General features: G+C 39.7%; 1 protein-coding gene and 1 pseudogene across 10 annotated transcripts in view; both read right to left on the bottom strand.

Moving 5' to 3' along the window:
- Positions 1-25,872, bottom strand: part of SPTAN1 (spectrin alpha, non-erythrocytic 1) — a 60,960-nt gene that overhangs the window by 8,212 nt on the left and 26,876 nt on the right. For 4 of the 10 annotated variants that reach the window (XM_036749394.1, XM_036749398.1, XM_036749392.1 and 1 more), the window contains 30 exons: positions 25,355-25,598; positions 24,906-25,028; positions 24,018-24,235; positions 23,436-23,528; positions 22,713-22,847; positions 21,387-21,535; positions 19,973-20,032; positions 18,529-18,727; positions 17,694-17,798; positions 15,952-15,975; positions 15,383-15,418; positions 14,214-14,261; positions 13,180-13,271; positions 10,638-10,782; positions 10,350-10,531; positions 9,911-10,010; positions 9,550-9,747; positions 9,315-9,461; positions 8,648-8,751; positions 8,233-8,395; positions 7,836-7,850; positions 5,936-6,067; positions 5,595-5,732; positions 4,947-5,051; positions 4,429-4,637; positions 3,287-3,407; positions 2,850-2,971; positions 2,286-2,418; positions 1,338-1,436; positions 747-906 (listed from right to left, as the gene is read on the bottom strand). In XM_036749394.1, coding sequence (XP_036605289.1) covers positions 747-906; positions 1,338-1,436; positions 2,286-2,418; positions 2,850-2,971; positions 3,287-3,407; positions 4,429-4,637; positions 4,947-5,051; positions 5,595-5,732; positions 5,936-6,067; positions 7,836-7,850; positions 8,233-8,395; positions 8,648-8,751; positions 9,315-9,461; positions 9,550-9,747; positions 9,911-10,010; positions 10,350-10,531; positions 10,638-10,782; positions 13,180-13,271; positions 14,214-14,261; positions 15,383-15,418; positions 15,952-15,975; positions 17,694-17,798; positions 18,529-18,727; positions 19,973-20,032; positions 21,387-21,535; positions 22,713-22,847; positions 23,436-23,528; positions 24,018-24,235; positions 24,906-25,028; positions 25,355-25,598 — 3,799 coding nt within the window. The remainder of the gene's footprint in view (positions 1-746; positions 907-1,337; positions 1,437-2,285; positions 2,419-2,849; positions 2,972-3,286; positions 3,408-4,428; positions 4,638-4,946; positions 5,052-5,594; positions 5,733-5,935; positions 6,068-7,835; positions 7,851-8,232; positions 8,396-8,647; positions 8,752-9,314; positions 9,462-9,549; positions 9,748-9,910; positions 10,011-10,349; positions 10,532-10,637; positions 10,783-13,179; positions 13,272-14,213; positions 14,262-15,382; positions 15,419-15,951; positions 15,976-17,693; positions 17,799-18,528; positions 18,728-19,972; positions 20,033-21,386; positions 21,536-22,712; positions 22,848-23,435; positions 23,529-24,017; positions 24,236-24,905; positions 25,029-25,354; positions 25,599-25,872) is intronic. The other 6 variants (XM_036749401.1, XM_036749395.1, XM_036749399.1 and 3 more) reach the window with 3 other exon arrangements.
- Positions 23,103-23,196, bottom strand: LOC118845163 (annotated as a pseudogene).

Genomic DNA, 25,872 nt, shown 5'->3' with positions numbered 1-25,872 from the left:
CCGCAGCTATAAAACGAAGAAGTTAATGACTAGCTCTATACCCCAGAGATAAAAAAAGGACCCATATGTACAAAAATAGTCCTAGCAACTCTCTTTGTGGTGGCAAATAACTTAAAACTAAAGGGATACTCATCAACTGTGGAATGGCTGAACAAATTACTGTATAGGAATGTGATAGGATACTAATGTTATGCCGTAGGAAATTAAGAAAGTGACGATTTCAGAGAAACTTGGGAAGACTTGTATGAACTGATGCAGAGTGAAGTGAGCAGAACCAGGAGAAAAATTTATAGCAACATTTTAAAAAGAAATTTCAAAGACTTAAGAACTCTAACCAATACAATAACAAACCATAACTCCAGTGGTCTGTTGGGAAAGCATGCTATACACCTGAGAAGTGAAGGGACTTGATACAGAACAAGATATAGATTTTTGAAAAAAATCAAAGTAGAAATTTTTTCATTTGATTATGAATATATGTTACAAAAAGTCCCCCCATCCCCTACAGGGGGAAAGGATGGAGGGAAGGTAGGAGACACAGGCAACAAATGCTTGCTAATTTAAAAAAAAAAAAAAAAAAGAGGCTAAACTAACGATAATCTAAGGCCTGCATTTTATTACTTATCTATGAAGGAAATCTAATCGACTGTGACCAGCACCCATAATATTCCTTTACCTTCCAGATATGGGTAAGTCATGTGATCCTAACGACCGGAAATGATAGACCTTGCTGAAATATTACTTACCAATCCAAGATTCCACAACATCAGCCTTCCAGTTGAACTGAAGGAAAGCTGAGTTCTCATCTAGCTTGGCCTTCCTCTGAGAGGCAGCTTTCTCTAGGTCAGACACTTTCCCATTCAGGCCCTTCATTTTAGCTGAAATATTCTCCTCATGGTGATTATTCTATGAGACCAAAACACAAAACAACCATCACCTCCTGATCTAGATTCTATAGTGGCCACCTCAAATTCTACCCTACACCCTAACTCAGAAAGGCAACACTCCCTACGGGAATGGCCACTTAGGGACTAACAGTCATGCAATGGGATAATTAGCTAAGATATCAAAACAAAAAATAAGCTTTCACCTTCTGTATTTGCCTAAGGCTAGTAAATATTATTTTCTGGTCTACTAAAAAGAAAAAAATCAACTTAGTATTAGATAAATGTTTTCTTTTATGGAACGTGGAAAATAAGTGTTATACTATGTGGGCTTTTTACCTGGAAAAAACATTTCAAGTCAAGTTCTCAGGGTCAATCACGAAGCAGCCTACCTACTTAAACCAGAGGAGGATTAGGAAGTAGGAGACAGAACTTTTCTTTTGATCTGTTTACCTTCTTAATGAGGTCTTGTCCATTGGTACAAACATCATTTACTCGGTCTTTGTGAACAGTGAAGTCTGTCTCAAAGGCTTCATGTTTTTTCAGCAAACCCTGGGGGGGAGAGAGTACCTTGTGGTTATGACTCAGAGCCAGATCAATACTATGATTCATAGTTTGCTGGCTCCATCTGTCCACTGAGAGACAAAAAAATATGCATAGGATGGGGCAGCTAGGTGGTGCAGTGAGTAGAGCACCAGCCCAGGAGTCAGGAGGACCTGAGTTCAAATCCAGCCTCAGACACTTGACACACTAGCTGTGTGACCTTGGGCAAGTCACTCAACCCCAATTTCCCTGCCTTCCTCCTTCAAAAAAAATGCATAGGTTCAAACTAAGTTCAGCAAAAAAGCCAACTTAAAAATTTTTAGTAAAAAGGTAATTATTTCATAAGCTACTTTTTATCCAGTGATAATTAACAGTGCTTAAAGTGCTAGTCTGAGAAATAAGTCTTTTCATTTGCTCTTCTATGATATTCTACATAAAACTTGGAAAAGGAAGTTAATCAAGTTTAATTCAGACTAAATAATCATGCTGAATAAGCTACTGACTTAGTGGTTCAAAGATTAGAAAGCCCATTCTGTGATGGCAGTTTAGGGAATTCCAATTCCAATTCAACTTCTCACAGTTTGTGTTTGGGGTACAGCCCTGATCTTAGAGAACCGGTACCAAGCTCTGTCATAAAATGTCATTTTGTGCCAGCATCAGACTGAATGCTGGGCGGATGGATCATAGGTCTAATTTAACAGAACATTTTATTTCCAAGGGAAGGATGAAATGTGCTGGCCAGGCGGGCACCATGAACAAACGGAAAACTAGATCACTTTCATGCTGTTCTGACAAAAAATAATAATTTAAAAGTAGCAGCTACTACAAGAATGGTGATCTTTTCAGCGCCTCATTTACCTGTATAGCAGCAAGAGTATCTCCATAATCCTCACTAGCTACCAAGGTCATCTTTTCATTGATCCAGGCCTCCTCCTCCTCCACATTGGCTACAAACTGCTGATACTCCAAGGACTCCTCTAAACGCTGGCCCCTATTTAGAGTAAAAAATAGCCATTCTAAGTAGTGCTCTGGTGTCTGTCCACCTGAACATAAAACAAGTTACACCTTGTAGTACAAAAAGGATGGTCAGACTTTGCTCCCCTCATTCTGAAGGAAGCCATCATCACAGCCAGAACACAAGATGCGATTTCACTTCCTTTTCTTCCCTTGTCATCAGGGGAAAACAAGGACCAGGACTGGTTTAATATACGTCCTCCCATGGATCTGAAGGCAGCTTCCATATCTGGTATGTAATGGGCAGTGGATCCAGGAATGGGCTTAGAGACATCATGGTCTATTCCAGGTCAGTCTGACCTCAGGGTACGACAGACACTTAGCATTTGATACTGTTCACAAAGAGGAAGAATAGAGTCCTCATTCGCTTCATGAAACTCAGAGAAGCAGGCTCGGGGTTTCACTCACCGAGCAGCTGCCAACTGCTTCAGCTCCTTCCAGTGCTCCACAAACTGAGCCAGGCGCTGCTGGATCTCCTCTTTGCCAATTGTGTTGTCATCAGACAATTTCTTTCCAGTGTCCAGAACAGCCTGAGGGGCACCAAATGATCACATTAACACTGCTCTCCCACCAAATACTATCTCTTGGCTGTGCCTTTATGACCAAATCAGATGGGCCCCCTTCCCTCTTTTAGGTCTTTTGATTTCTTGGGTGCGTTACTAGCTGAATTAACTGAAATACCCCATATCTCTGCTGCGAATGCCAATTACTGTCCTGATTGTCATCAATCCCACTCCTCTCTTCTCAGTGTGCCCTGGGATCGTACAAGGCTACCCCTCTGCTTTGTCTAAGTAAGGACTATTGTCCTAGCTGTCTCCCCCACCCAACTCCCATAATTCATTTACCTGGATGGCAGGTTCGTGTGCAGCTAACTCCGCTTCTAGGCGTTTATGCTTTTTCCTCAGGTTCTGTACACCTGTTAAATCCCGGCCATAGTCCTCTGAACTCACTAGGAGCTTCTTTTCTCTGTATGGAAGAAAAAAGGAAAAAGTCAAATTTAAAGATTTTTTTAGTGCTATGTTATGTTAATGAATTGGGAAATTGTATTCTAGTTCAAAAGATGTCTTTCAGTGTAGGCAAGACACAAGATGTCCTTCAACCCTAAGCCCACAAACAGCTTCACAAATCCAACCCACTCATCTATTCTCTCCAAAAACAGTCCAAAAAATGAATCTTCTGGCATGTCAACCATGTAACTTCACTGGTTCACAAGGTTACTTCACTGGCCGAACAGATGTAAGTAATTCCAAATTTGCAAATTCTCCTGGAAAAAAGGGCTTTTGCATGCCCTAGACAGGCCTTTTTACTATTTAAGAGTTTATATCAGTTTAGCTCCAGGACACGAACATTTTTAAGAGAATAAAAACTCTTTCTTAAGAAAGGAAACCAGGGGCAGCTAGGTGGTGCAGTGAGTAGAGCACTGGCCCTAGAGTCAGGAGGACCAGAGTTCAAATCTGACCTCAGACATTGACATAATTACTAGCTGTGTGACCTTGGGCAAGTCACTTAAACCCAACTGCCTTGCCTTCCTCCCTCCAAAAAAAAAGAAAAAAAAAAGAAAAAAAAGAAAAAAAGATAGGAAATCACGAAGTCCCAGGCCATGCTATCCACCTGGGAGCTCAGGATGATCTCATCTTCTCTACAGTCACAGCATCTTAAGAGTATAAATAAAACTCAGAGACTGAGTTCAACCTCTTCATTTTACATATCAAGAAACCGAGGCCCGGGAGAAGACTTTCCTGAGGCCACACAGAGTATTTAACCCTAAGGAGAAGAGGCAGGGCCAAAGGGTATCTGCCTAGTTACAACTGAAGACCATGAAGGCCCATAGACAAAAGAGACAGGCCTGATGGCATAAAACAAATCGACACTAACAGACACCCGAACAGCTGATTGCTAATGACAGTGCTTCATCCATTTACTGCCCCCTGGTCCTTCCTCTCTGCCACACTTAAAGACTCTGATAACAAATCTCAGAAGCACATACTTGATCCAGGACTCCTCATCATCCATGTCCCGGAAGAACTGGTGCAGTCGATGAGACTCATTTAGCTTGGCTCGCCTGGCAGCTGCCATGCCCTTAATCCTCTGGAAGCGGCTGTTGATGGTGTCGCGCTTCTCCTTCACCTGAGAAGTGTCAAAGGCGCTGCTTGTCATCAGGCTGTCCGCTTGGCCATTGAGATCCTTCAGACGATCCTGTGGATACAGGGAAAGGTGTGAGAGAGCTGGGTTTCTAACATTGTGACTGAAAGCAGTGAAACAAGGAAACCACCAGTTAAGCTCCTAACTGGGTTGATGGCACAAGCATCCCATTTCTAGCTTATTTACACATTTGCAGAACCAGTTTATGTTGTGCTGGGTGAGTACTCTCAAAGGAGGACGCTGCAGACTCAGAGGCATCAGATCGCAAAAGCCATTTGTGTCAACTGTCATAGAACCCCCCTGGCATGTCCTGTGTTCTCTGCACTGAGAGGTCTTATCTATCCCTTCTGGAGGCAACTTTACCTCATGGGCTGAAATGTCTGCCTCAAGTAGCTGGTGCTTCTTCAGCAGATTATTCACAGAGGCCAGGTCTTTACCATAATCTTCTGAAGCTAAGAGAGCCTCCACCTGGCAGGGGAAGGACCAAAAGTGATGATGCAATTTCACACAAATCTATAACTTTATGAGAACAAGACTAAAGTCACTTTTGAATCATCTGCCTGCACGGCTTTTGCATGAACTATTTAATTTTAGCTTTGACATCACTTAGCACATTTTCAGGCTGTTCTAGTTGCCATCCAGGGATACAATTGGGGAAACAGCCAACAAATCTTAATATTAGCATAAATAATTCAATTTAAAAGTTCTATCTACTGCAGAAACATTAAGCTGAATTCTAAAATCAAATAAATCATTTTATCATCTGCTGCTTTGGTTTATAAATTATGAACTTTTGCAATCAAAGACCAAGTACTAACCTATCTTTCTTCTCAAACCCTATTTAAGGGGGGCAATTTGCAGTCGATGATCCACCTGGGCGAAGGTCTGTCTGAAAATATCTTGCGATTTCTCTTTAAATAGGGCAAATAAGGGCTATTCTCCTAAGTTCCTGATTAGATGACAAGTAATATACCAAAATGAAGGGTACAATGGGAAAGTTTCTACACTTACCTCCGAGAGCCAAAAGTCAAAGTCCTTGATGCCGGTGTTAAAATTCTGCTGCTTGTTGGCTTCCTTCAGTTTCTGGCTCTTCTCGGCTGACTTCTGCACCAAGAACTGCCACTGGTCAGCAAGAGCCGCCAGCCGGGCCTGTGCAAGAGAGAGCAAGGGACTGAGAGCTGCCCAGAGTTGCCACTGTCTGCTCCAAGCACATGCCATGCTATCTATCCTAGGAATTCCAATTAGGACAGTGACGGGTCTTAGACTGTGTGATATTTAAAACTTAGTCATCTCTTCTCCTGCTAAGTGAGAAAGGCCAGACAAGGCAATGCATGACAGTGAAAGATTCAGACCTTTACAGCATCTTCACTGCCAGCACAGGCCCCTCGCTCAATGAGGGAGTTGCCCATGTCAATGACACCCCGGATTCGGTCAGCATTGGCGTGCAGTTCAGCTTCGAAGGCTTGGTGCTTCTGGTGTTTGCTCTGGAGACAGCAAAAACAGAGTGTCATTATGCAGCAAGTTGGACTGGGCTCCATAGCTGTTCTCATGGACAAGGTTAGTTATAGCAATTTCTCTCAAGAGAGGAGACTTGTAGAGAGTTTGAAAGGAAAGGGGGTATATCAAAATCAAATGACTAAACTTACAAAGGGCACAAATGATATACTCGTTCCCTTTTCTTAATAAGGTGAAATAGCTTTCAAGGAGAGCTCTAAAATTATATACTATCTCATACTCTAGATACTATGATAGGTAAATTTCAATTTTAATTTTATTTGCAAGCTACTTTCCCCGACATAGATTTCAGATTTACAAGACAAAACCAATTTAAAAAATCATGTATTGGGAAAGCTAGTTAGCAAAAAAGTAGTTAATTTAACCCAGTTTGGGAAATAAGTTGGTGTCTCCCACCAACCCATCTGAAAAGCCTCTTGCATACATACATTGCAGGAAATAGAGACCAACTGATCTATGTCATCTGGTAACTGCAGTTAACCTAAAACCCAGTCTACTGAAGAATCACAGGCTTGACTCTTGTTAAGAGTTTGTCTTGGCTAAGAAACGAGAAGCAGAGAACAACAGAACCATGAGAACAACTGGATCCCAATGGGTCATTAAGAAAACAGAGAATGTACTCTTATTAGCATAAACAAAAAACAGCAGCAATGATGACAGATGCAACTCCCCAACTCTGAGAATGACAGCCAGGGGAGAGCTATGTTAACAAACAAACAAACAACACCCCCCAACAGAACTCAAGAGGATGGAAGGCAGAGGAAAAAAAAAAGGAGGAAAGGTACTACTGTTGGTGAGCATTCTGCATCAAATGTTTACTTACAGAGGCAGCAACTATTCAAGGACCGAGGCTATGCCACAGGCTAACAAATCCATTACTGAGAGTTAAAATGGGTGAAGATGATAGAAAAAAGAGCTTACCAGAGAATTTTCAAAGGGGAAAAGTATCACATAATATGACAACCTCACCATTAGCTTCTTCACATGAACTCAGAAGGACCTACATGTCTCAACGGCTTACACGATTTTCTGCTATCATTGGTGAAATTCTGTTCTCCTCTTGTTTCTAGTTCTGATTATTTTGTAGTTCAATCCCATTCTTCTCCTTCTTATCAAATTCTTTTTCATTTTTTCATTTGCTTTTCACTTACTCATTTAAGTGACTATTCCATGACATCTAAATTAAATTTCTCTTACTGTCCTCCGGGTAAATAATTTCATATGTCTTAGCTTATTAAACTGCCATCCTACTTAACTTTTAATGCAAAGACTTGCATCTCCTTATGCCATCAGGCAATTTCTTTTTAGTAAATGGCATTTTAAGGCTTTATATATATTATGGACTTTCCATCTTTGGCCACAGAAGACCAAGTCAAAAGTCTAAAGAGAAGATGGTAACATCTGTTTAAAAAAAAAAAGCTGGTAAAACTTATCAATGGAATATGGAGTTTAGTATTTTCTGATACTAAGCACTCCTTTGAAGAGAACCCAAACACTGCCTTGGAATCAAACAGATCATGCAGAACATGCCTAGACAATGAAGCTTTTCGGCCGCATGATTAAAACAAAGAAAGCCACATCCCACAAGGGACATCTAGATGGAATATGATGGATGATTAGAGAAGCCAAAGATGAATGGACTAACAAAATGAACATGACCAAGTATCAATAATCTATACAAGAGAACACAAATACTGGCAGCTAATAAACCAAGCTCTAAAAAAACCCCAAACTTACCAGCAGCTTGGAAAGCTACAAAATAGATTAAGAGAACAAAAATTCAGTATACTGACACAGATCCAGGTATCAGTTACCAAAAAAAAAAACAACCACTTTTCTATTATACTTACCCCCCCCAAAAGTCAGCATTATGAAACAGTAAAATAGAAGGAAGACTTAAAATGTTTTATTTTAAACTAATTATGCTACATGGTCTCATGTTATGTCACTGGGCAAGAAGATAGCAGTGAGTGCAGCTTACAAAAGGCTACATTGATAACCAATGCCTAGATCAACTGAGTATTTTCTTGAGTTTCTCCATAGGTAACAAAGTGGGTCGCTTCATTTTTACATCTCTTCTAGCCCTTGTAAGAGCTATTATGAGGCTAGGTTTCCAATCAGTTCAGTAACTAACCTGAATGTTGGTAGGATCCTTGTAGGATTCATCACTTGCTGTCTGAAGCTTTTCACTGATCCAGGCCTCAATCTCATCCACATCTCGACTGAACTGTTGAAGAGTTTGAGATTCTCCCAGCTTGGATCTCTTCTCAATCATTTGGGCTTTTAGGCGTCTCCATCTAGAGAAAGAAAATTAGACCATATCAACATACTTCAACAATCCAATATAAGATGAAAGGCAAACAATGAAGACCAAGAGCAGGGTTGGCATGCAGCTGCCTAGAATGGTTTTTACATTTTACATTAAAGTCTGCAGTAAGCAGCAGTATGACAGCCCTTGACCTAAGGGGTCAGAATTAATTTCCAAAGAGATTTTCATTGTCAAACCTAGAGTCTGTTTGACAATAAAATTTGTACATTATCACACTCACCTGTCCAAAACCTCATTGCGACGGTTAGAAATGTCTCCTTTACCATAGTGATCTGCAGAGATTAACTGATCAGCAAAAGACTGCAGAGCTGCAATCTTCTCTTCCTGTTAAAGAAGAAAACCCCATTTTGAAGTTGGGAAGCACATGAAGAATGAAATACCTAAAGTATAGCTGTCAAGCTGTGGTCATATGTGAAGTTGCTGAAAGAAGAATGACCGCTTTGGATGGTTCAGAAAACCTGCTTGGTGAGAACATTAATGTGTAATAGGCCTTCAACCTGCCCCTTATCTATGACGTCTGCTTTTTTCATTATCAGAAAAGAACTTGACTAAACAGGAATTCACAGCTTCAGAAAGAAGAGAAAGGACAGCAAGGACTTGGCAGTAGGAGTCTGTAAAATATACCATACCCCCACCACTAAACATGGATCAGTGTCAATTCTTCTCTTGACTGATCCTGGGAGTTAACTATAGTTTACATCTAAAACAGCCTCATTACTCACGGGCCAATGGTTGTTCCAAAGCACTATCTACCCTTTTTCTTTTTGGTGACAACTGATTATCTCAGATTCTAACTCGGTCAAATTAGGTGAGTAAAATATGTAAGTGAGAAGCAAAGAATGTTAATCTGGTGAAGGATGATTCATCTTATCATTCAAATGCTGTACCTGGACATTGATTGCTTTATCAAAGTCTTCATGTTTCTTGATCAGAGCCTCCACACTATCCAGTGAGTCCCCTTTATCTTCAGTATTCAGGAAGGCCTCCCGAGCAGCCATCCAATTTTCTGCTTGTTCACAATCCCGGTGAAACAACTGAGGAGGAGAAAAGGCTGGTGAATGCTAAGTCACTAGGAGAGATCTGTGGATGAAATATAAACAGGTATCAAGGGTAGACCGGTACCTGCAGTTCAAGACACTGATCCAACATCATCCTGCGCTGAACCCAGGCTTTCTCTAGATCGGCCCTCTCTTGATCGAGAATATCTAGTTTCTCTTTGATCTCTGGGCTGGCATAGTGCCCACGAGCCAACAGCTGCTGCCCAAACTGCTCAAATGCCTGGAAAGTACCAGCCCTGGCATCAATTTCGGTGCGGTGTTCCTGCCAAAAGGAGGGAAAGGATTAAATAACTGGCAGAGGAATGCCCATTCCAATGTTATCAACCTATTCATAACAAAAGGTGGAGAGAGGTCTTCAACAGATAGTGAACAAACTGACTTCAAATACATGGTGGCTTTCACATCCAGCAGGAAATTTCACCTACCTGATGTCTTTCTAACAAAGCTTCAGCTCCTGTGACATCCTTAGCTAATTCATCAGAGGATACTAAGCCCCGGATACCATTGATCCAAGACATGAGGTCCCTAGAAAACAGACCCATGGAGAAACATTACGTTCTCTGGCAGGCAGGCCATCTGTCCAAGAAAATACAGTAACTTGTAAGCTCGGGACTAAGACACTCATGGACTTAGCCCATATAGTATTCAAAAACCAGTAACTCTGCAGAGGAAAAGAAAACGGTTTCCTTGGTCAGCTCTTTTTACAAGACAGACACCTGGAAACCTTCTAAAAGCAACAACTTCAAGAGGAGTGGGGGAGACTGATCCTCCTCTTCATTTAGGACCATAAAAACTCCATGTCCAAATGGAACTGTAACATACCAAACCACCACATTCATGTGTTAAAATGCTTTAGATCTTTACCTAAAATCACTGAGGAAACGCTGCAGGTCATGAGAATCCCCCAGCTTGGCTTTGCGCTGGTCAGCTCTTTTCCCTAAGCTGTTCCAGGCCTGATTTAGCTCAGTGCATTTCTCTTGAAGGTCTTCAGCTGACTCAGGATGGGACTGAATTAGGCGTTCAGCAGTCTCCCCAAGGGAATTAACCTGGAGAGAGAAAGAAAGCACAAGAATCAAGTCAGGAACCATGCTCAGGAGAATCACAGTTCTTTTGCTCTGTCTGGGAAGGAGCCTATGTCAGAAAGAGGCTCACCTTATCACCTAATGCTGCCAGGTCTCTCTCAAAGCCCTCATGCTTGCGTTGCAATGCCTGGACACTGGCCAGATCATGACCATAATTGTCTGTGTTTAGAGCTTGATTCTTTTCTTCAATCCATTCCTTGGTTTCATCAGCATCTCTACAGAAGGCAAAGAATTATTTAAGATGTGTCCAAAGACCAGTTTATGTGCTTTACAAACTTCTTTTTTGAAACGTTAACCAAGGGACTCTAACCCATGCACTCTATATCAGTGTGCTTTTAAAGAGCAGAATAATTTTATTTTTTAACCTATCTCAACACCTTGCACTCTATTCCTGACTCCTGAACATGATGGTCGTGTCTGACAAAGTATGCTTCATTTCCTGCAGTTTACTACCTCTCTGTTGAAAAGTCTATTTTGTCATTAGTCCACGGCAGTTATCTGGATTATTAAGACTGATGCACAGTAAAATACTGACTGGCACCAGTGGCAGTCATTCCTCCATCCACACCAGCACTTTTCATGGCAGCAAAAAATGGAAACAAAGTGGGCACCCAGTGATGGGGAAAAGACTGAACAAACTGTGGCATATCAATTTAATTCTGAGGAATGCTTCTATAGAAGTCCACTATCAGCAGAACCAGGAAAAATGTTACAACAATGTCATGAAACCATCAATAAAAGGGAACTGAGCACCAATTAACTGTCATGACCAACCTTAGTCCTCAAAAGATAATGAAACACATTTCTTTCCTTGGAGTAGCAAGATAGATGGGGTGCCAAAGGAGAATGTTGCATATGTAAGGCAAGGCATCAAGCACTTGTTAAGCTCTTAATTATGTGCTAGGCATTGTGCTAAGGCACATATACTCGCAGATATGGTCTTTCGTCCATTGGTTTTACTTAACTGTTTTTCTTTGATAAAAGGAATCATTCAATTGGGCAAAAGTAAAGGAGCATACAGGTAAATTAATGGCTGTGATGTAAGAAACAAGGCATCAATAAAACTTTTTGGGGGGAGATGGGGGGAGGCGATTAGGATTAAGTGACTTGCCCAGGGTCACACAGCTAGTATCTGAAGCCAGATTTAAACTCAGGTCCTTGTGACTCCAGGGCCAGTGCTCTTTCCACTGCGCCACCTACCTGTCTCAATAAAACTTTTAAAAATTAAATAAAATGAATGGTACAAACGCTGTTTTAGTTTGACCAAGATTCAAATCTGGGGTTTTTAGTTGGTTTATTTACCTCATATTTGGTTTTACTCTTGTCATGAAAATTATATTTGGTTTCCCTCTTACTATAGGAATCTACCCTATCACATCCCTGACTCGGAAGAACCCTTACGATAAAGGAGATCACTAACAGTAACTTGTGTTTACATAGTGCTTTACACGCACACCTCGCTTGACAGTCATGACAACGTAAGTAATGTATTACTATCTCCATCTTATAGTTGAAGAGGCTGAGGATCCCAAAGGTGGAGTAAATCTCCCATGGTCACACACAGTCAGTGGCAGGCGGTTCTTTCCATCACACGTTTCTACTTCCCTACCTCATGAGGCAGCTCAGCTTACTCTATTTAAATGTCTTTAATTGTGAATAAGTTCAATACAGCTAAATAAAATTCGAATCCAAATAGTGGCTTTACAAAGAAGTAAGAATACAAATGCTATGTTATCCTAGAAGATTGGAGAAGCCCTTTAAATCAAAGCCTGTGTTAGAGGTTGTCAAACCAGAGTTGGGAGCCAAATCTGGCCTGCTGCCTATTTTTGCGGGGCTCACAAGTGAAGAATGGTTTTTACCTTTTCAAATACATTTGAAGAATACATACTTTTTAGAATACACTTAAAAAGGTAAGAATCACTCCTGAAAAGTCTACAATAGAAGGAAGGCACTTGGATTTATTTATTTATTGGTGTGTGTGTGTGTACACACGTGTGTGCTCATGTGTACGCTCGGGCGTGCTCACACACGGCTAGGTGGCAACAGGGATAGAGTGCTAGGCCTGAAGTCAGTAAGACCTGAATTCAAATCTGCCTCAAACACTTACAAGCTGTGTGACCTTGGGTAGTCACTTAACCTCCTTTGTCTTAATCCACCAGAGAAGAAAATGGCAAACCACTCCAGGGTCTTTGCCAAGAAAACCTCACGAACAGTATGCATAGTGCATGGCGTCATGAAAGGTTGGACCCTACCAAACAACTGAACTACACTAATTTTCAAGATTTACCTAAATGATGCTCATCTCACACTGTCTGTAACCTCAGCCAAATGCGTGCATGCTATTTTAAGGTAATTAGTTTTTAATGAATATATTTAAAAATGTAAAAAAAAAAATCTTCACTAGTGAGCTCCAAAAATGTGGCAGAAGAAAAAATCAAAATTAAGCAGCAGGTTGGATTTGGCCTGCAGAATGCAGTTTGCTAACCCTTACTCTAGGTAGCCAAGAGTCCTCCTTTACCTAAGCCCTGTAGAGACCTAAACGAACATTACAAATCAAGTATTACTTTTTTCTTCTTCTATCCTCTGTCCCATTGCTAACAAGGATCTCTCACCTATGGAATCTCTGTACTTCATGGGCACTGCCCAGAAGTTGGCTCCGCTCTTCAGCCAACTGCTGTAGGGACCGCCAGCGCTCATTTAATTCCTATATAAAAGAATGCAAATCATCAGTTTTTCTTACAGTTTTTGCCCTTCCAATAGGGTTTCATATTTTTCCTGAAACACTCCATTCTTGGTGCTAATGGTAAAAGGTAGATGAGGTGAAGGGAGCCAATGGATTACCTTGATAGTAAGTTCCAGTGTACAGGCAATCTGTTCCTTAGTTTCCAGGGAAACTTTTTAACTCGAGAAATGAGTATGCAAGTAAAGTCATGCCACAAAGAGGCAGACCACAAAATGAAACATTTGGACTTGACAAGAAAAACCTTATAACCTCAAAGTGATAGGATTATGGCAGCCAACACTGAGCCTTTAGTGGTGCTGGCTACTTCCTACAACTTGAGCTGTATTGCACATCTTTCAAAAGCAGCCCAGTGGGTCTCGAACTCCACAAGGTCTCTAAACGAGTGAAAGCTAACCCTGAGGGGGTTCAAACATCTAGGGAAAAAATGAATTTGTCATGTTCATTCAAGAGTCCCTTAATTAATAAGTATAAGGCATGCTACTACACTCTTCCCACTGCAATCGACTATGGGCCTTCACAAGTTTAAGAGAAGCGACTATCATTGCTTATAGAAGTGAACACTCCAGATGGGTTTAGTTTCAAAGTAAAATGCAAAATAATGAGAGGATCAATGAAGTTATTTTTTCAGGCCTAAAGCAGATACTACTCTTCACCAATGGCACAAGTAACTTGGAAATCAGCTAGTACATTTTTTACAGTAGACTCCCCCCCCCAGGATTTCTATAACAGGGATTGTGAATAAGAACCTATAGCCTCAGAATCAGCATTTGAAATCCAGCACTGATTCAAGAGACTCCTGAATAGTGGGAGCCCACATAATTGGATATTAGTCACAAAAATGGAAGAAAAGAGCTGAAAAAAAAAACATGAAAATAGCAGGTAGAGCTGTTCATTGGTTCTTACCTTGATTGAATTAAAAGTGGCCACTGTGTGAACCATCAGACGTGCAGACTACATGGGGAAGGAAAGCAGAAGGAGAGCAAAAGTAATCAAAGATCTTCTAATCAAGGACAGGAAACCAGGCTTTCAACATCAATTATGTCTGACTAATTGTCAACCAATATGATGTTAAAAAGATGGTTTTTATTAAAAACATCAACAGAAGCATTGATTATAATGTATAATGTCAACAGACATATTTCAATGGCTCATTTTCCCCACTGCATAATGAGAAAGATAAAGAATTTAACTGAAGCCACAATAACTTATATGCAGGGCGGTAAAACAAAAATCCAGAACTTATAGCATGGGGAAAAACACTCCAGAAATTACAAATGGCAATTAAGCCTATTTAATCAAAAAGACTACCCAATCAATGAAGTTACTAATTATGGTGATAGAGTTGTTTTAAATCAACAGGGTCAACTAAGGGCAAGAAAAGAAAAAGTCAAGAAATAAACACAAATAAAGGAATATTTAAGTAAAAGAAGAACAAGGAAGAATAAGAGATTTGGAGAGGAAATACTATAATCCTATTTAGTGGGCCTTCCTAAACATTTTGAGTTATGTCCTTTAGGCTGGCAATTTGAATAGGGAGGTAGGATATGTGCCTAACCATGCAGTACAACGCCCACTGTATTTTTGAACCTGAAACTAAATAAACACCATAAGCAATTTAAACTCTCTGCTAGGTTTCTACTCTATGACTGAAATATTAATTGATCTACAAAAGATATCTATCCATCATCACTTAATGATGATAGAATTTTAAAGAAAAAACCTAAGGGAGTTCAAAGCTCATGGGGGCTCAAGGGAACCTTTAATTTCTCAATTGTTCCTGAAGAAGAGATGAGAAAATGTTCCATTCTCCCTTGCTGAGGTGGGGGACTATGGTTATGGACTACTGCATATACTATATTTGTTTTTTCTCTTTTCTGATTTTTTGTTCTAAGGAATGGCTCAATGGGTGGGGTAGAAAAGGATGTATTCTGAAATGAAGGCAACACAAAACCAAAAGATATTGACAAAAACTTAGGCAATACATCATAGGAGAAAATGAATAGTTTTAAATGGCTAAAAATCCTTTGGAGATAAAACATTTTAAAGGCAAGATAATGTAACGGGGTCCTTACCTTCCAGGGAGAAGCAGTCTTAGAATCAGCATCATCCTATCCAGAGTACAAAAATGGACTCAGATCAGTCTCGCAAGCAAGTACAAAAACACTAACAGGCCGGTACCATTTTATTAGTTCTTTCCACAACAGATTTAAAAACAAATTGGCTACATTAGCATTTTCACTTGCCTAGCAAAACCTGTATCTTACTGTTGTCAACTAATTATTTGCCAGATAGGTCGAAAGGTTGGCAAACAAAAATGACACAGTATACAGGTATAAAGAAAGATTTCAGAGAGCAAAGGAAGGAAAAAATATTAACTATTTCTCCTCATACCACATTTTTACTACTTTTTCAAAACAAGGGGAAAAAATAAACACTGAAATGACAGATGTGGAAAATAGCCTGAAAGGTTAAATTTACAGGTTCATTTGATCTTTTGCAGCATGGGCAAGAAAAATGTAAAATCTTCTATTTCTGAGGGTCAGTAGGAGACATCTCAGGTGGTTTAAAAATCTTTGCCAGGTCCTAAGCCTTACCATATTCAAGTTCGTCAAAAATTCTATTTGCAATAATTAAGACTTACCCTGGGCATCACACCATATACCTCCTGCAAAGAAAAAAGAGATAGGAATGTTTACTATCACAGGAAGGGAAACATAGTTTTAGATAATAATAATGATAATTGAGATTTACATAGTACTTTTAATGTCTGCAAAGTACTCATACATGTATTACCTCATTTGATCCCAACAATCTTATGAGGTAAATAAATACTAACTAAGGTATTTCCATCTCCATTTGAGGGATGAGGAGGTTGTGACTTGCCCAGAGACACAAGGTTTCTCCTGACTCTGAGTTCAATGCTCTTTCCACCACACTACACTTGACCTCTCTGAGGAGTTATGCAGACCACTCATATTAGCAGCAAGGTAGAAATCATGACCGTAAGTTAGATAGTTGACCTGGGTCTAATGGTTTTGCTAGAGGTGCTGGGCATGGAGTAAGGAAGACTCATTTTTCTGACTTTCTGACTTCTCCAACTTCAGACACTTACAAGCTGTGTGACCCTGGGCAAGTCATTTCATTCTGTTTGACTCAGTTTCCTCATATGTAGAATGAGCTAGAGAAGGAAATGGCAAACCACTCCATATCCTTTGCCGAGAAAAGACCAAATGGGGTCACGAAGAATCGGACACAAGTGAAATAAATGAACAACTAATGGTTTTGCATAGTGAAAAGGCAAAGTCACACAAACATCTGAGTAGAGAACACAAGAAGAAATTGATTATAGTATCTGTTCTGCGTTTGCTCATTATTCTGAAATTTAAACAAATTAGCACACTAATGCAGAATTTTAACATAGCTGAAGTATAAGTGCTTCCACTAAAATCTTAGTTTTCAAAAGCCATGCCAGCAGAGTGCCACCAAGCTGGAAAGCCCACTGCATAAGAACCTGGTAATGGGCAGGGTGGCTACCACCCAAGCTAGATAATACATCCTTAGCCTGGCTACATGGTAAGTAATTTTTACCCCCAAAAACTCATGAAGATTATCTACTAAGCTGTAGAGTACATAGCACCTGGAACACAGTGAGCATTTAAAAAATGCTTACTGACTGACTGGAGGGATTTGCAATCTGTGTCAGTGGAGATATTGAAGCCAAGATCTTTTTTGTTCAAAAAGCATAAAAGCATACTATGGAAGAATTTCAAAAAAGAAATCCCTGATTGCTCTTGGTCAGAAAAGAGACTTCTTCAAAAGAATAGGATGAAAAGCAGGTTCTGGTGATTAATATATTTACTTAAAGTACTCATCAGAAATCATACAAACACTATGCAAAAAATCTTTATAAATCTGGACTTCCATGAAATAATGTACAGTGAAAAAAACAGAGCCAAAAGAATGAAGTATATACTATAACCATGTAAAAGGGAAAATGAACGAGAATGGAAAGAGACTCATGAAGGAGATTTAGAGGGAGTAACTGAAAAATTATGATACTTCATACATTGTAGTTAATTGACTGAGACACACTGTTCTTGAAGCAAGTTTGGTTGATGGTCCTGATGCTTTGTATTAAGTTTTTTTAATACAACATAAATAATAGAATAACATTAAGTAACCTTCTTCTATAAGAAGAAAGAAGGTTTGGATGACATTTTCTCTACTGATTCAAAGAATTAAACAACTTGCATGAAAATCAAGTCTAGGTAATCTCAAACCACCAACCCTGGTGTAAACTGTCAGTCAATTGTGATTACTAAGGATGCTTAAAGGTAAACAGGTGTGCTGACATCTTAGTCCAGAAGAAAGCAAACTTCCTACCTGTTGTTGTACAGCTTGAACTTCCTCTGCCATTAACCCTTCTGACTCCAGGTCTTCAGCAACCTTATTGATGTCCTTTAGTCGGGACTCATTGGCTTTCAAATCCTTTGATGAAAAAACAAACAAACATGTAAATGAACACATGACTGCAAGTTAAATGGAAGCAAAAAGATAGGTCGCCAACATTAATTAAAGGTTGATAAAGAGAATTTCTGTACAGCGGGGATCTCTTCATAACCATGTCATTATGCTCTTCCACAATGACTTAGACCAGGAAATCCCTGCTACAACAGTAAAGGAAATAAGGATATAGTAGTATAAAGATATAGTAGTATACTTTTCCCTGTCTCAAAGGAGCAGTTAATTACCCATGTCTAATTATCACATTACTTTGGACAAATGGTAATATTACTTAAATGAGGTGAGTTATATGTTTAATGGCTATCAGCTGAAAATATAACAATGTGTTATAAGAATACATTTCTACTATGGTATCTTAGGTCTAGAATGCTTCTTAATACCACTTGTGAGCAGCAGCAAAATCTCTGTATTGCATCTATCTAAATCAAACTGCCTTATGAATGAGTCTTGAGAGTTACTAAGTTTCAGTATGCAAAATAAAATGGTATACAGACAGTGATACTAGAACACCATATTACAATCTAGGCTGTCACAAGAGCTACATCTGTTTCAAATGTCGGATATTCGGGAATTTAGGGTAAATGTTATATTTGTAAAGAGAATATCACAAATCTAGAAGAAGAAACCCTTTTTTCCCAGCATGTACTTAATTCTCAATCAAAGTTATCAGCATCAGAAAACAATCACCCCCTACCTTTTGGAAGTCATCAAACTTCTTCTGTAGCACCTCCACCTGTTCTAGGTCTGTGCCAACCTCCTCATTGGTCAGTGTGGCCTCCTTCTCATTGATCCACTGCTGCAGCTCGTTGGCTTCCCGGAACAGCATGAACTTCTTGCAGCTCTTCTCCAGCATGCCTTTGCGCTTCTCCCCCAGTTCCAGCAGAGAGTGATACCTGTCAGGATTCAGGAAGAGAAGGAAGTTTAGCTGTCTCATGATGCAAACACATAAGGCCAGCACCGGGGAGCTGCCAAGGTACAAATCCAAAAGTATTACTATACACGATACACATGGTAACCAATGACCTACATCTGTGTGGAGGTCAAAACTCCAAGTTTGGATACCAGAAGATCAGGAAGAGGACACACAACATCCTCCATACCAAGAAGCACCTAAGCACGGGAATAGCCAAGCACACTGGTGACAAAGTCTGTCACTTAATACCACCACAACCAACAACTGCAAATGACTGAAACAAAGCACATGGTACAAATGGTGCATGCAACTACAAACAACAGATGAGACGGATAGTCTAAGTATCATGTATCACAGAGGGTTTCCTTTTTCCTCCCATACAAGTTTTTCTTAAGAACCCTGAAGGCTGGGTTGAGCTAGAAAACAGCCTACTGCCACAGGCATCCAGCTTAGGATCAATGCATTATGTCCTAAATGACTAGAAATAAATTTTTTTATTCAAGGCAGAAAGATGGTGAATGAGTTTCAAAAATGTATCCCTAAAAGATTAAGAAATGAACACATCCTGCCATTCATTACAATGCATTTTATGATTAGTTGAGTATTATTAAGTTAGGTCAAAGATAGTTTCCTAACTTAAGTGTCTGCCAAAGACCTGGCAAAGAATAAGAATCAAAGATGAATATTCTAGCTGTTGGTAAAGGAAATACAAAGGCTGTAATCTCACTGGGTTTATAGAGGTTAGTAAAAATTAATAAAACTGGGTTTGAGGCAAAAAATATCTCACATAATTCCAAAAAATTAAACCTAAGCTTCTAAAAATGAAGTAAAGCAAATCTTGAATTTACATAACAATCAACACCCTTTAAGGCTTATTTAATCTCCCTACTATACAGCCAACTGGGTATTAAGAGCAAAAAAAATCTGGTGCTGATGGGTCAGCTAAATAGAACCAAGAGGGTGAAACCAAGGACACTCTGAACACATAGCAAGACATGAAAGCAACTGATAAGAAAAGCAGCAACCAACCCAAGACAGTTTAAAACGAAATCTTTTTCCTTTTGGATGAAAAGATGGATGACTAGTGGGCATTCTTCCCACCACTCTATCTCCTGTGGAGAAGCAATCGGTGCCCCCCACCCTCTCCAAGCTAGGCAACAGAGGCAAGACCAACAAGCACATCAATGGACAGAGGGGGGCTCAGAAAGGCTCTCAGCCTACTCACAGTTCTTCCACCTGTTTCATACGTAGAGATACACTGCCAGCCTCCTTAGTTATGAGTGTCCTGCACAGAGGGGGCACAGCAAAAGCATGCAAAAATTAGTGAGATTAATTCAACTAATGTAAAGCGGGAACCTCCACCAGAGGCCATGGTGGAGGACTGAGGAGAAAGGACCCATTCAAGTGAAGATTAGGGAGTCATTCAAAAGCTATTGGAAAGCAGGGCAGGCCAGCAAATGGCAAAGAAGTAATCAGCAGGGCATTCATTTCAACTTATTAGTAGGTCAGAATATCTCAGATCTCTAAACCTGAAGACACATTTATTAGACATACACCTTGGCTTCAAAGTTATGGAGGCAATAGGAGTGGATAGATATTTCTAGGAAGTCAAACCGTAGGTTCAGAACTGGCTTCCTTTGGAAATGATGAGAATCTTAGTAGTGGCTAATAAATTCCCTTTGGCACATGATAGGTAGGATGGTTTAAAAACAATGTTAGGCTTAGGTTGTACTATTTATAATGGAAATCACAACCTTCCCACAATAATCAAAAATCCTTTACGGAATAGTAAAAATAACACATACTACAAACTATATGGCATTATATAGAAGTCCTTCTTTTTTACTACTAGCAAAGTTGAAATAATTATTATTTAATCCAATTTTCCAAACATAAAAACTGACTTGTCTACCACCATCTAGCTACAAAAGTGTCAATGCCAGCACTTGAATCCAGACCTTCTGATTCAGTGCGCTGTCATTTTGAATATGTCAAGGTTGCCTTGCTTCTAAAGTCACCAAGTAAACAACCAGCTTTATTTTTTTTCCCCAGTAAGATTAACCATGGTGAGGCCAGCTCTACTAAATTCAAATCTAAGTAGACATGCAGGGAAAAAAAAAGATGGTTGCCAAACAGCTGATAAGTCCATTAGTGGAATTAACTGTGCCATAGCACAGCCTAACAAAGGGATCTGGGGAAAAGTGCTATTCTTCACGAAAAAAATTATATTGAAAAACTGCCAACCCCAATAGAGAATCTGTGGGTTTGAGCAGGGCTTGAACAGTGGAACGGGGGACAGGAAGCTGAAGCCTGTCCTCAAAACCAGGTGGAAAGATTAAGAGGGTTGTAATTTCAAAAAGGCAAGTTACCTAAGAAAAGGAGAATGCCATGAAAGTTAGGGGGGAAAAACAAAAAGTATGGAAAGTTAGCCAGGAAATCTGGTAAAAACTAGAGATATTCACGTGTTCAAGGTGATTCTGAGAAAAGCAGCATGAATAAAGAAGTATATCCTTCAGTAAAGATGTACACTACGAGACTATTGAACTCCAGAGAAGTCAAAATCGTGGTCTAAACCCGTGCAGTGCTGACCACACCTGCTGATATGCTTTGACTTTGGGTCTTATCTGCAATGCCCTTACTGGTTGTCAATCTGTTCCTGTCTCAGCGCGATACTGCCCTGTTCCTCAAGTAAGTTCTCTCGTGATGCTGACTGGGCTGGGTCCAATTTCTTTACATAGGCAGCAGGTACAAAACCTTGACGGTCATTCACTTCCACTTTCCACCAGTCCTGGAGGGAAAGAGAAGAGCACTTGAATCTTAAGTCCAAGGCTGCTCCTCAAAAGAAGCTGAGAATTTAAATTTTTATATGTATACACAAGATAATATACTATTCCTAAAAGCAGTCCTATTGTATGCCACTTATAAATAATCATCTGATAGATTATATAATTTTATACTATAATTTTAATTATAGTTCTAGTACTATACTAGAAATTGTAAAGAAAAAAAAAGGGTTACTATAGTTACTACTAAGGACATAGAAAGTTTCTCTGTTCAAGCCACTAAAGAGCAAACCCCACTAGTATTACAATATTCGTTTTGGGTTAAATTAATGTCAGCCTAAAAAAAGAGTATTATTTCTTTCCAAAATGCCATCTATGTCTTACAAGTGAAGACTAGGGAATAAGAAGCTTCTTACCAAGAGAATGATGACTGGGACTCTCTCTTGTCCTAACCAACGTAAGGTACTACATTTATAAAAAGCAATTAACGAATATACTCTCTACTGTGTCCAGGATACAGATCAGATCGGAAACTCTATCATATGAGAACTCGTTAAAGGAATGGGATGTGTATGTGTATACATGTGTGTGGGGAGGCACGACTGGTGATGTTACTGATCCAGGAAAAGCATGACCAACGGGAACAATCATAGCCTTCTTCAAATATTTGTAGCGTCAAGAAGAGTGAGAAGCCCTACATAAGCCCACCGAGATCAATCAGTAGAAATTAAAGAGAAGTCACTTCTAGCACAATTTAAGAATTTTTTAAGTAGAGGTGTCCGAAAAATAAAAAAAGCCTGCACCAACAGAAGTGTTCAAGCAGAAGCTAGAGAGCAGTCTCCGCTGGAGAAACTGAACAACTTCCAAGTTCTCTCTCTCTCTTTTTATTTTTTAAGAGGGGGGAAGGCAGAGCAATTGGGGTTAAGTGGCTTGCCCAAGGTCACACAGCTAGTAAGTGTGTCAAGTGTCTGAGGCCGGATTTCAACTCAGGTCCTCCTGACTCCAGGGCTGGTGCTCTACTCACTCTAAGTTCTCTTTTAATGCTAACACTTTTAATGAACCTGACACTTCCTATCGACTACTAGGGCAATCACAGGGGGGTAAGTACAACTGTGAAAATTCGGAAAATACTGCAGTGCTGATTAAAAACCAAAAAGATCACCTTCCCCTAATGTACATTACCTTGTTTGTGCTGTTAAGTAGTGTGAGGATATCTCCTTTTTTCATAGTGACCTCTCGAGGACTCTTTTCTTGGTAGTCATAGAGGGCCAACACTAGCTCCTTCCCAGTTTCATCATCTGTGGGAGCAACTTGTTGCTAAAACGCAGAGGAAATTAAAACATTTAGTAGCGAAAAAAATCAACTCTCTTACAGAGTATCATCTACATACTAAATAAAAGAGAATATCAACTTATCCATATTCCCATTATTGCTTTTATTCATTTAAATTTTCTACTCTGGAAATTTTAAGACAAGTATATACACAAGTATATACCATTATTTTGCATGTGATAACTTTAATTTATTAATACAATAACAAACATAACAAAATGTGCCTGACCAATGTATCTTAAAACTATGGAATGCCTCATAATTGGGTGTCATCCTTGACATGCCAATCTCTATATCATTCCAATTTTAGTTTATGTGATGCTGAAGCGAACACTTAAGTTTTTATGTTGTTTAAAAGCTGTCTTCTACTGTATTAAACTGCATACCTCCTCCTCCAGAGGAGATTAAAAGAGCTCAGGTTGCATTCATTCTGATTGTCAGTCAATAAAAGATTTATTAAACACCTACTATGTGCCAGGCACACATTCAGTTTGTTTTTGAAATACTTAATAGTATCCAGAGGCATATCAAATGAAGAGAAAATAATGGATCTGTTGTATGAGATGTCTTTACCCGGCATGACTGAGCTTGCTCCCGCAAAGCCTGTATACTGCTGCCATAGGCGCTTAGATCTGACATCAAAGCTTCGTGTTTCTTCAGAAGAGCCTGAAACCGAAATTAAATATATCAAAAACATGAACGGGAATTCTATGGCTGGTTTATCATGATACTCTACCTCAAGCTTTATTGAACTGCTTGTTATTTTACAAAGTGAGAAAAAATTTATTTAATATTATGCAAAGTGAAGTTCATCCATCACAGTGTTACTTAACCTTATCCTCTGTATCCATTCTAATGACTCGACAAATTCAAATTGATGATATAAAAGTCAAAATTCTATCTCCTACCATGAAATATCTACTGCCTAATTAGAATACCTAAAAGAAATGTTGCTGCAGTTTTGTGGCTCCCATCATCCACTGCAGAAGGACATGCAAAATGAGGCACAGGTGTACAAAGAGTCTCAATTTGGGGCAAAAAAAGGGCAGCTACTCCCACGTTTTCAATAACTGGCTATTCTAACAAAATGGCTCATGTCAGTCTGTCATATGCTTTAGACTGCTCAACTCCTCCCACTTTCTCAGAAGGCCTTACCTCAGCAGAGTCCTCATCCTTCCCGTAGTCTGTACTGCCCACAATAGGTTCTTTCTCTCGCATCCAAGATTCAGCTTCATTGGCATCAGCAAAGTACTGCTGAGCCTGCAGGGAATCTTCCAAATCCTGCCGACGCTGGGAAGCTTTTGCTTTTAGAGACTCCCACTTCTGATTCAATTCATTTAGCTTGGCCTTCACATCCTCAGCGGCAAAGTGGCCTGAGGTATGAATGAGGGGGGCAGGAGGAGAGAAAAGAGAAGGGCATCAATAAAGGACAGGAGGAACAGAAGACTTCCCTAGAGCAGTTACTGGGACATTATGCTGAACAACAGTTACTCTGCCGCTGTAAAGAACACAAAAACAACTTTGGAATCCCAAGATCCAAGTGAGCTTAGAACTTGGAGCCTCACTTCCTTGACCATAAAACTAGGGCATTTGGGCCACATCCCACCTTGAAGGCAGTACAGAGTTCTGCCAAGATCACTCTAAACTGATGAACAGAGGGAACCCACAATAAACAGAATACCATCTGCACTTGAGCAAGACAGTCATGAAGAATTCAGAGAAATGGCAAGGTTTATAGTGATAACAGTGAAGAAATTACAGTTGAACAAAATATACCATATTTCAATAATGTGGGGAAAAAAGTCAACCATCAGAGTTAACAAAACCCTGGTCAAATACAACAGCCAACCTTAGGACTACTCTGTTTTAAGAACACATTCTTAAGTTTTGCTAAAAATAAAGAAACTTTTTTGGTGGGGAGGGAGGAAGGCATTGTTTGTTGGAAAGTTTCTGTTGTGCCAAAACAAACTGCATCAATAATAACTTAAAAGTGGAAGGAAACATCTATGAATTCCAAAAATAATTACAATGTGCCAAACTCACCTTCCTCTACCATGGCATTTCCTTTCTGTGTAACAGCTTTGATACGGGGCTCATGACCAGCAATCTCGGCTTGAAGGGCCTGGTGCTTCTTTAGGAGGTTCTGGACCCCAATTAGATCCTTGCCTGAAAAAAAGAAAACAATTCCTTCATCCAAGCCATTAAATAAAACAAAGTTATGGCTCAACAGTTTCCCTAGGAATCACATTACTCAATTTAAACAACAAAAGCCTACTATGTAAAAAGGAGCCATCATGACAGCTGAAATTTAAGTAAACTTTGACCCATGTATTTTAAGACACAATGAATCAGCAACAACTGACATTTACAAAGAACTTTAACATTTCAAAGAAAATAATCCTATTTGATCATCCTATTTGAATATTAGAACTCAATTAGGATTGAGTATTAGCTCATTCAACTTGCTTTACAAATTATGGAAATGGCCTGACCTCTGTTGGTGGAAGCAGCAATGGGCTCTTTTTCCCGGATCCATGTTTCTTCATCCTCAACATCCCGGAAGAGCTGCTGTAAGCGTAGGGAGTCAGCTAGCTTCTGCTTTCGGGCAACCATAGGATCCTTCAGAGCTTCATATCGAGCTACAAGGGCTTCTTGCTTCTTCTTGATGTTGTCAGCATCAAAGTGACCAGCATCCTGAAACTGCCGGGCCTGGATGGTGATGCCATCAATTCGATCCTGGGATGAGGCGAAGAGAGGAAGAGATAAAACTGATGATTAAGATGGTCTCCACTGTCTACTTTCTATTATTACTTTGGGCATTCTGAGCCTACACAATTGCTTAATTTCTGGGTTAATCGGAAACCAATGTGAGATTTTGGCAAATTTATTAGTCCCACCACTGCAAGGTCCAGGAGGATGTTATCCCAATATCTATGTAACCCTCACTTGACCATAACAGGGGTTTAATAAACATTTGGTAAACTGAATAGACTCTTCCCTTCGAATTTCT

Source organism: Trichosurus vulpecula, chromosome 3 (genome assembly GCF_011100635.1).
Source record: "Trichosurus vulpecula isolate mTriVul1 chromosome 3, mTriVul1.pri, whole genome shotgun sequence".
In the NCBI taxonomy this organism is placed as follows: domain Eukaryota; kingdom Metazoa; phylum Chordata; class Mammalia; order Diprotodontia; family Phalangeridae; genus Trichosurus; species Trichosurus vulpecula.
Note: the sequence above shows the minus strand (reverse complement) of the source record. Positions and strands in the feature narration are given on the sequence as shown.